At 36.8% G+C, this 10543-nt stretch overlaps 1 protein-coding gene across 2 annotated transcripts; it reads left to right on the top strand.

The window, feature by feature from the left end:
- Nucleotides 1–3604: 3604 nt before the first annotated feature.
- Nucleotides 3605–6467, top strand: LOC307137169 (uncharacterized protein). Of its 2 annotated transcripts, none has more exons than XM_079834669.1 (7): nucleotides 3605–3756; nucleotides 4344–4417; nucleotides 4608–4647; nucleotides 4731–4814; nucleotides 4965–5170; nucleotides 5338–5497; nucleotides 5588–6467. In XM_079834669.1, exons 1-5 carry the CDS (start codon nucleotides 3699–3701, stop codon nucleotides 5138–5140), a joined length of 432 nt encoding a protein of 143 aa, XP_079690795.1. In that variant the 5' UTR covers nucleotides 3605–3698; the 3' UTR covers nucleotides 5141–5170; nucleotides 5338–5497; nucleotides 5588–6467. The 2 variants fall into 2 exon arrangements, 1 of the variants encoding a protein (XP_079690795.1); XR_013817874.1 differs by having other exon boundaries at nucleotides 3667–3756; nucleotides 4600–4647.
- The last annotated feature ends 4076 nt before the right edge of the window (nucleotides 6468–10543 follow it).

Here is a 10543-nt window from a genome sequence, read left to right as displayed (position 1 = left end):
ATGAAATTAAAAATTTGAATGTCAAAAGAGAAATGTTAGTGAATGGAGGTAATTATAATCATCTTGCATGTCAAAGTATGTTGCTTTAAATTGTTTTTTTTTTCTCTTAATGAACTAAAATAGATAGAACCAATAAATAAGAGACCAATGTCACAACAGGCAAACTAGACATAACTGCATTATCTTGCAACCAATAAAATATCATTCATGCATCACACCATCCATTTCACCACTAGATGGAACTATTTGGTTTCATTTGAAGGTTACCAACCACATTACACTATAGTCTGGTAGCCTATTCTATCTGTTGACGAGAGGACGTGTCAATTTACAAGGACAAAAACTCCATATGGCACTTTAACCGATAATAATAAAATCCCAGTCCCAGTTAATATTGCTTTATAATAATCTAAATGTGTCATTCTTCATTTGTGGTGGAAAGTCCCTCTACTTTACAACAGTTGAAATAAACTTTAAATACCAATAAATTATACAATGTATTATTATGTATTATTTCTTTCATGTATTCTGCAGGATGAACACAATTTGTGCACCATTAATAGTTACGTTTTTGTTTTAAAATACATATTTAATTGAGTTTTAATTGCATTTGTAACAAAATATGCATGTCCCCACCATACCTCAGAGAGGTATCATGGGATGTAATTGCAACAATGTAAATTTTTTAACACAAATGAAGTGGTTATATTGTGGAAATAGATTTTATTTAACATGTTTAATTTTATTCAATTGTTTTAAAAAAATACATATTTTGTTATATCTAAGAAAAAACTAGTGTCCCCCAAATTCATATCTGTGGTGTTGCAACAATGGATGTCGCCCCTTAAAGAAAAGGGGGGAATCTATTTGGATTACTTTCTCTGTGTAAAGGTCATTGCAGGTGCTGGTTGATCTGAGGGGTGCATTCTTTCTTATTAATGTTCTTATAGTTAGCAAACTTTCTGATGATTTCATGTGTCACACTTTATTAGTGTCTGTCTGTGGTGTTATGTTGCTAACTTGCAGATTTGACATATTTTAATCAAAATGTTGATAAATACATACTTATTAATATTTCCAAAATGTCCCCTGATCTTGAAATCATCATGATGGCAGCCTCCATTTTAGAAAAGTTTGGATTTATTTGTCTGTGGTGTTACTGTTTTTCCTGGTAAGACCACAGACTGTAACTCCACAAACCTTTTATGCATCGCCGGTGTTACTTCAAAATGTAGGCCTATCTGAAATGTCTTTCCTTCAGAGCCATTAAATCTTATAATTTAATGTTGTTAGACTGTAAAGTGGTTTTAATATTTTAGAATAAAGACTATAAAGGTAGCACAGACCATTTTTCCTGCCTTTTTGTTTTTAAAGAAAAAGAATGAAAAAATTATTCTTTGGTATAAATAGGGGCCAAGATTAAGACAATTAAACATTTTTTTAAAATAAAACCATTTTTAATGATCAATTAGTCCTTAAAGTGATTTATTTATTATTATTTATTACCTAGTTGCATATCCCTGCTCATTTTAGAACAAACCAAAATTTGACTTCAAATATTGGTAGCACCAGACATAAGTGGTTGTTTCACCAGTGTTTGATTAAAATTATTTAAAAATCAAAATGTTATAAAGCTTCAATTTGAATGGATATAGCATATTAAACTAATTTTAAATGCATAGCAATACATTTTATTAAAAGAAAACAAACAAGCATTTTTACAATTTCTGCCTTGCCTCCCCAATTGAAGAATGACCCAAATATTTGATTTCATTGTGTAAAAACAAATTCATTTATTTGCAATATCGCAAATTTCTGTAGACCTATATAGGCTGCATTTAAAATCACAATTATTAATCAAGATATCAAGATATTACGAGTAGACTATTGCCTCAAGCCTATAATAAGCATACTAACTTTTTTCAGATCAGATTAAAGATGAAAAGGTCAGAAATGGAATGATGTCAACACAACTCTACCCTTAATGACATCCAGGTTAAGTGTCCCTGTATTCTGTCAAATATTTTGACATGCTTTAGGCTACTGCTGTCTAGGGCTATATTTTGACTAAAATGATCTATGTAAGCCTATCCACCATTCTGTTGTTTTTTCAGCAAATGTTTCTGCATGATTCACAATGCTATTCACAATCACTTATATAGGCCTATTATATATTAATAATGTTTTTCAATTGTTTACTAGAGACTCCTGTTTATACCAGCACATTGCTGATGTGTGCAGCAAAGTCTTCTGGGAATCAGGTTTGATCCTATGAGGAGCTGAACTGGTACGGAACACACACACACACACACACACACACACACACACACACACACACACACACACACACACACACACCAAGTACACGGAACGCATGATGTTAAGCAGCTGAATAGTATAATAAAAAAAATCTTAATCAATAGGATATTAAGTCCGATCTTGAAAGATGATGAGGAGCGAATACCCAGATAGCAAAAAATATCGGCACGGCTTCTTTTTGCCGCCGGCCCTAAGCTGTCGGCTATAGGTGCGTCCCGCTGGCGGTGATGAAACGTTTGCCGCCGAATACGTCACTCCCATTTCTTGCGAGATGCCGCGGCCGACTAGCCGGCGGGCCGCCGGCTTCATTTTCTCTGGCGGTTGCCTCCGCCTAATGGACCGCGGCCGGCTGGCGGCAAGCCGCTGTGAAATACAAGGATTTCTACTCTCAAATTCGACCAACCACGTTGGCTATGTTTGGCTTGTTGGGAAATAGAGTGGAACTGACAGCATTTTAACTAGTTCTCACATTTGAAGCGATTATAAAATCATAATAGCCTATATGTGAATTATATCAAATATTAGTTTTTTTTGCTCCAAAGCCATTAGGGTTTATAACAGATTCTTGACTCTTGATTCCATGATAAGGTTAGGTTTAGGAAATTACATTTAAATTTTCACTTGATTATTTGCATGTCGAGTGTGTTTAAACAGTGTTGGTCAATTTGACCCATAATGGATGTAATACTTTTTTTTTTTTTTTTAGCATAATAGGAGGGTTAAGAAAGTTTGAAAGTTCATTTTAGGATAACACTTATTTTTGTATTGCCCTTTTTTCTATTTCTTTTTGGACTGACTTTAAAATAGACATGACAAAAAATTAGAACTAACTTCATGACATTTTACTTTGTTTTCAAAACCCATATTTTTCTGAAAAACAAAAATATATTATTAATTATTTAGGAAAAATTCTACATTCATAAGACAAGAATAACTCAAAAGAAGCCCTCTAATATTACCTCTTATAAAGCTGATTTTTACAATATTTGAAACCCTCTCAAACATGAGGTCGCAAAACAAAAAGCTTACAAAAACAGAAACCTGAAAGCTTTTCAATTTCATGTGACTGCCTTAATATTATAAAGTATTTTCTATCTCAGAATTCTTATTTTTATTATTTATTTTATATACAGTGTTACATTTGTTGTTATTCTTTGTTCTACATATTCGGAACTGTACCACAATGCTTTATTATTTTTATTTTTCTCTCATTGTACTTTTTGTATTGTACTTGTCTATACATGTACTAATTTAAATAAAAATAAAATAAAAAAAAAACAGAGAAGTACCTCCACCGGCCGAGAGGGGCAGTATACCTAAAAAAGACGGAAGACAAACCGGTAAAACATACAGATTTACCATCAGCGGCCGCTCATCACATGGTTTTAGTATTTGAAGAGAGGAGATCAGAAAATATCCTCGACTACGAGCGTTTAAGTAAGTACATGTTTCCTTTTTGTGTCACACAATATTATGTTCATTTTTGATGTATATACCGGTAGGTTGTTTTAATTAGTTTGTTCAGACACGCACGCTGATATAGTGCACAATACACAGTTTTAGCTAACACGTGCTGTTTCGCCTTTTTTACACACTGAGTTCAAGCATGTGCTACATGTTAAAATGTATCTAGCTACTGTAGGTAAGTTAGCCAAAGCTTTACATCTAGAAAGACTTAAGTTTAACTTTTGGTGTTTTCTAACAAAACAGAATGATGTATATAGGTTATTTAAATTATTTTGTTAGTCCGAACAAGCATGCTGCTAGGTCAGTTTTAGCAAGTGTTAGCTAGCATGTGCTGTGTTGCTACTGTTCTTCTAGCATTTAAGGTCATTTATGAGTTATTTCTCTGAACTGCTGTACTTATTATGTTTGAGGACAATGCAGTTTACTTGATTCACTACACTGAATGAATACATTTTACTGTTCCACATTTGGCTGACCAGTTTTTCCCCCCACAGCATAGCTACTGTATATTCTGTATTTAACGTTAACAATGCGGTTTTGTTCACATTTTCTTGCAGATACCTTGACCAGAGCACAATCGGTTATCTTCATCCAAGAGACCTATTGTTGGACAATCGTTTCGGCTTTCAAGGTAAATAAATTGTTAGTCACAATGTCTAGTTACTGGGCTATAAGGAGAAGAATATTGAAAGGAGTTGAGATGGACAAACAGGAAATTGCAGATGTTGGAAACTTTAACAGTATGGAAAATTGTGCCTGTAGTTGTTGTTTTATATATATATATATAATTAAAATAAAATATTTTTTATGTAGATTTCCAGAATGAGAACCAAGCCCTGAGGGAAAGCAATGCACGAGCAGGTGAGAACATGCACTCTTTCTTAAATTTTACTTTTTTGACTGTGATGTAGGTCCAAAATTACCAAATGCCTTTCATTTTGTAGCTTCGGATGACAGCGGCTCACTTCATGAGCAGGTGAAGCAAGTTGGGACAATGTTGACGACGTTTGCTCGTACTGGGCAATCAGGTACAACTTGCAAACAACACCTGTGGTTGTTGGTTTAATTCCCACTGGGGCCACCTGTACATGTAGTAGACCTAGTTGTAAATGTCATAGTTTAGTAGTTGAGGGACCAGGACTGACTGCTTTATTCTTTTATTCTGTGAACCCCTGTAGGTGCAGATCAGACCCTAATGCTGCGACGTCTTGGAGAGTTTGGCGATGTTGTGCGTAGCATGGACAACAAAATGGACACTATGCTGCAACATTTCAGTGCCAATGTGTCTTTTGGAGAGTTATCCCTGCCAGGGGGTCTGTTACTCCCCCTAGACAACCCATTTGGCGTTGCTTGACAACAGTTTGAGGCAGGATAAAGAGCTCCAGTAAGTGTGCTGATTTTGTTTATAATGCTGTAGGGTAATCTAAAAAGTAAAATTTAAGATTGTACACTGCATATTCTACAGTCTGAATCACAGCCTGTCACATTTTTATATTTATGTATGAGAAGCTTCAGAGATATGTAATTTGTAACACTTTTTTGTATTTTCAGCTTCGGTTTTTGGCAATCAAATGTGGGAGGGACCTAAAGACAACCGTGTGGCGAATACTTTAGAGTATCTTCTCTAATCACCTTTCCATTAATACAACCTGGACTGGTGTAGGGGATAAAGCATGTTTTAGAGACATGTTCCTGAAGACCATTGTTCAAAGTAATATATATATAAATTTGTTATATATTTAAGTAGATGTGTGTGGCCTTATGACATTCACATGGAATGACAGATCTGTATTTTCTACAGGAGCCATCCGGAAGAACCCGGCAACCCAGGATGCCACTGATGAGGCGGTCCAGGTTAGCGCTATGCGTTACCTGAAAGGAGCATCTGATCGTGAAGGTGGAAAAAGACGCCGCACAGCTGAGAGGGACCCACAGCCGACCTCTTACACCTAGGCTGACTACTGACACCTGGAACCCTTTCTTTATCCTGCAGTCAGTAACATCAAGACCCCTAAAGAAGCCAGAAGTTTCAGGCTACACTCACCCAATCCACACTGTTCACTGTGGAAATTACTTTTTTTTTATTCCCTGTGACCCTGCCTTGAAGGCAGCTCCTTGGATAGATATGGGATGGCGAGGTTGTTTGTCCTTTATATAGGCGCACAAGAAATCACTGAAGATAAGCCAATTTGCGCTGCCTCATTCTGGAGGTCGGGGAAAACCGGAGAACCCATAGTCAGGCTTGTTATAATGTTCTGTTCTACTACTGTTCTATTCTTCTCCAGAGCTTTACTCTAAATTATTACCATTTATGCTATTGTTAGAAATGGCTTGTTAAATGTGATGTTATACCTCGATTTATTTGGTATCCTGCACATTCTTTGGTACCAAATATCCTCATTATTTGATATAATATTTAATGGTAATTCTTTTCATCCCAGAGCTGACCTATTTGTTATTAACAAATATTGTAAGTGTTATAATTTGCTTGTAAGGCTGTTTTTTTTTTTTTTTTTTAAACCAAAATTTAATTGGAAACATGCAGGTTCTTTAGTAAAAATGTTTTTTGTTATTTATAGGCCTATTTAAGCTTATTTATTGTCTGTTATATTTAATTTATATTATCTTGTATCATTGACAGTTAATGTACTTTGAAATGTGGAATAAAAATGCCAAATGGGAATTTATCTGGTTTGTTCAATTATTATCCATCATAAACTGCATGTTACAAATATATGAATAATAAATATATATATTATTTATTACACAATAAGCGGAGGCAGATCGTTCGAAAAAAGCGTTTGCCTCCGCCGGGCCGCCTTCTGGTATAAAGGCGGCGGAACGGCGGTTTGCCTGCGGGCCGGCGGCGGTACGAAGGCGGTAGGAAGCCGGCTGCCGCTTTTAAAAAGCGGCTGCCGCCGGCGGTGCGCCGTCAAACGTGTTTGCGATTACTAGGGCTGTCACGATTATGAAATTTAGCTGACGATTAATTGTCCAATAAATAATTGCGATTATGACGATTAATTGTCTATTTTAGGGCTTTGGCGATTAATTGCCTGTTTTAGGGCTTTGTCGATTAATTGTCATACAAATTGTTGTGATTATTTAATTGAATCCCTTGTAAGTTGTCACTTGCAATAACACATTAATACACTTAAAGCCTTTAAATATTAAAGTAATTTAATCAATGAAAAATATGTATCTTTCAGAAATGTGTACATTTAAAGAAACAATGTAAATGTATATGAAAGTATAAATAATAGAAACAATCACCATAAAGTTACCATAACACATAAAGGACTGTCAATATCTCATTCCAAACTAAAGTAAAATATAAATATATTTTACAACTTTGAAAATTCTGTAAATAACAAAAACAATGAATCACAAATATAAACTATGACCATAACAGAACAGGCCATAAAAATCAAATTCTGAAATAAAAACAATCATGCTCCTTAATGGCTTGGTAGATTACGGGAAAGAAACACTAGCATGTTGACTTTTTCTGGCTTAAGACAGCATCTAACTGGGGTGACAATGTTGCCAGCTGTACTGAACATTCTTTCAGAAGCAGTAACGTTACTTGTTGCACATATGCACGTAGGCTACTTTCTCGCCAACTTGGAAATTAAAGGAAACCTATGTATGACACGCCAATTCGCTATGCCATTTTGGAGTGCTATCAAGACGCATAATCGCTTTTTAACGTGTTTATCAACGCCGTTTCATTCTATCCCCCTACACTGTCCCTACCCATCACACACACACACACACACACACACACACACACACACACACACACACACACACACACACACACTGCCCCTAAACCTACCCATCACAAGAAACATTCTGCATTTTTACATTTAAAAAAAAAAACCATAATTTAGTATGTTTATAAATCCATTTACATTCACGCGGAATCACACGGCGTAGACATACACGCGGAGATGATGGTTCGTTTCGGCGTACACATACAAGCGGAATCACACTGCGTAGACATACACGTGGAGATTATGGTTTGTTTCGGCGTACACATACACGCGGAATCACACAGCGTAGACATACACGCGGATAGCTCAAAATGCGTACAGATAACACGCCATTTGGCTTTAGAAAGTTAAGCAAAGCCATGATGTCATGTTGATTGACGTTGTCGTTTTCGGCTTTGAAACTAAATCCATCTTTGTTGAATAACTGGGCTGCTCTAACTCAGGATGGAGAAATCAACAGGGCAATATCATTTGAACGTAATGCTCAGCGTAATGAATTCAGAGGGAGACCGGTAGAAGTAGAGTGCTGCAGGTACGTCGTTCATGAACGAATGATTCTTTATATGACTCGGGACTACCGAGTTGTCTCAGAGAGTGATCCGTTCTTTTGTTGGCCGCGCGTGTGCGCAAAATCCCATAGGTTCTGTACATGAAACAGAAAATGTTAGTTCATCCCTCGAGTTCGGGTTGAGTCTTTCGTTCTTCCTGTCAGTCCTATAGTAGACTATGCTGTCAGAACCGGAAAGAGAAATTATTAGTTCATCTTTCGAGGTTCGCGTTCCGCCGGGTCCGAGTCTTTCGTTCTTCCTGTTATGCTGAAATGACTCAAATTTTTTTTTTTTCATTTTGCTGAACGAGATTCAAAGATCCGAGTCTGTAAAATGATCCGAACTTCCCGCTACTAACTACAGGGCCCCCTTGTGTCTTCTAATAGTGGGCAATAATAACGATCACCTGTAATGACCGCGATTAGACCAATTGACCGCGATTAGACCAATTAATCGCGATCAAACGATTATTTTTATAATCGTGACAGGTCTAGCGATTACGCAATTCTGACGCTTCTACAGCCGCCGGATCACCGCCGGTGGTCCGCCGACTCATTGCTATCTGGGTAGGTGTCAGCGCAGTGATTCATGGGTAAGTGTGGCACAAAACCAACAATCCACAAAATTTTTCCATAACGTGATTTTAATACGTAAGAGTGTAAATAAATGGTCTTGTTTCGCGAAAGAGATCAATTATATGATCTCAGTTAATTTTGCCTACCAACCGAAGATTTTCTTCATCTAAGTGCTGCGGTGAATGAATTGTTCTCATGAATCGGATCTTTTCAATGAATCAGTTGAACCGGTTCACATAACCGGTCTTTTATCAGAATGAACCGAACGAAGGGACATTCAAAGTGATCCGGAATCCGGATTAAGCGAAAAATAACTTTTTGCCAAACACTGTAACAAAAAAGTATAAGAAATATGCTATTTCAGCTTGATACACATGTGGTTTTAATGTTTTAATAAAGCATTTTAACTATTTTTTTCCAGCCAAGAGATTGGCCAAGAGTTGCCTTCTGTAAATATCTAGGTTCTAAAAAAATTACATCTAAATCAAGGCTGCAATAAACTGCACCAGGGCACATTAAATAACACTTTATATAAAAACGACATGTAATATGCCACGCCGGAAGCACGTATGCCGTAATTGCGTCATCACGTAAAAGAATCATTTTTGGAAACGATCTGTTCAAAAGAACCGATTGGTTTAATCGTGCCGCCGTGATATTCGCAAGGGCTTGTGGGATTGGTGGTCAGTGGTCACAAAAATCCCAGCTCACTATATTAAAGCGGCTAAGTACAAAATTCGTGATCATATAACGCAAATGTTCGTTCCATACTGATATATTTTAAAAACGCGCTGCAATGTATGGGCAAGCTTTGAGAGAACATTTAAAAAAAAAAAAAAAAAACATAATTTTCTCCTTTAATAAGAGCGAATAAATAATGCTAGAACTTTGTGGTGGCGTCAAAGAAGGTTCTGCAACTCAAATGTTCGAATATTGCAGCTGCTGGTATTATTAAACGGTTTGAGGAATCAATAGGACACAGGCGGTCACGTGACTGCGCTTACATCTCGGGGGGTGGGCAGCAACATCTCCATGTCTTACTGCTGTATTCGGCAGGGGGAAAGCCAAGCCATGCATTCTCGATCATTTTAGAGCTGTGCTGTCATGAGGGCTGCTTGCACCCATGAACAACGTTTTGCAATGCTTTTTGACAGCACTGCAATGTATTCCTGAGTCCCTCTTTTATGCATACTGATGATGTCTGTCATTCTAGGTTGTGCTGTGCATAGCTGAATTTGGTGGTGCAACAGCAAGAATCATGGCTGGCCTTCTTGCTTTTGACATTTGCATTGGCTGCCCTGCTGAGAAGAAGAGCTCTCACATGCAAGCTTTTAATTGAGACAAAGCTATTTCTTACAATAACCCACAGGTAGGTCAGCATCTGTTCTTTGCTCTTTGAATTGATTCTTCTGATAGCTGTCATTGTGGAAGGCCAGGAGGGTTGCTGATAATGGGGTGTAGTGGAGAGAGCATACATTACATAGCATTGCAGCCGTCATGGTTTTCTGGTATGATTGGAGGTTTTCATGCGCTGAACTTCGAGTTTGTTGTGTAATAGCGATGTCCATCCATGTTCTTCCCATTCCAGAAGTCATCAGAAGTGAACCTCCCTGTAAATGATTCAGGGTCCAGGGCTAAAGAATCCTCATGTAGGCCACAACCAACAACCACCCATGTTTTCTTTATACAACACAAGAAATGATCATCATTTTCTTTGAGTTTTATTTTTAATATTGCATTATAGTAGAAATATAAGTCAACATTAAATCAAAATGGACCCCATTTATTTTCTTAATGTATGTCTTGCTTGTATTGGTAATGATTCTCTAAAAAAATAATTATATTTTATTTAATATAC

This window comes from Gobio gobio (assembly GCF_949357685.1).
Source record: "Gobio gobio genome assembly, chromosome: 14".
NCBI classification, from domain to species: domain Eukaryota; kingdom Metazoa; phylum Chordata; class Actinopteri; order Cypriniformes; family Gobionidae; genus Gobio; species Gobio gobio.
Note: the sequence above shows the minus strand (reverse complement) of the source record. Positions and strands in the feature narration are given on the sequence as shown.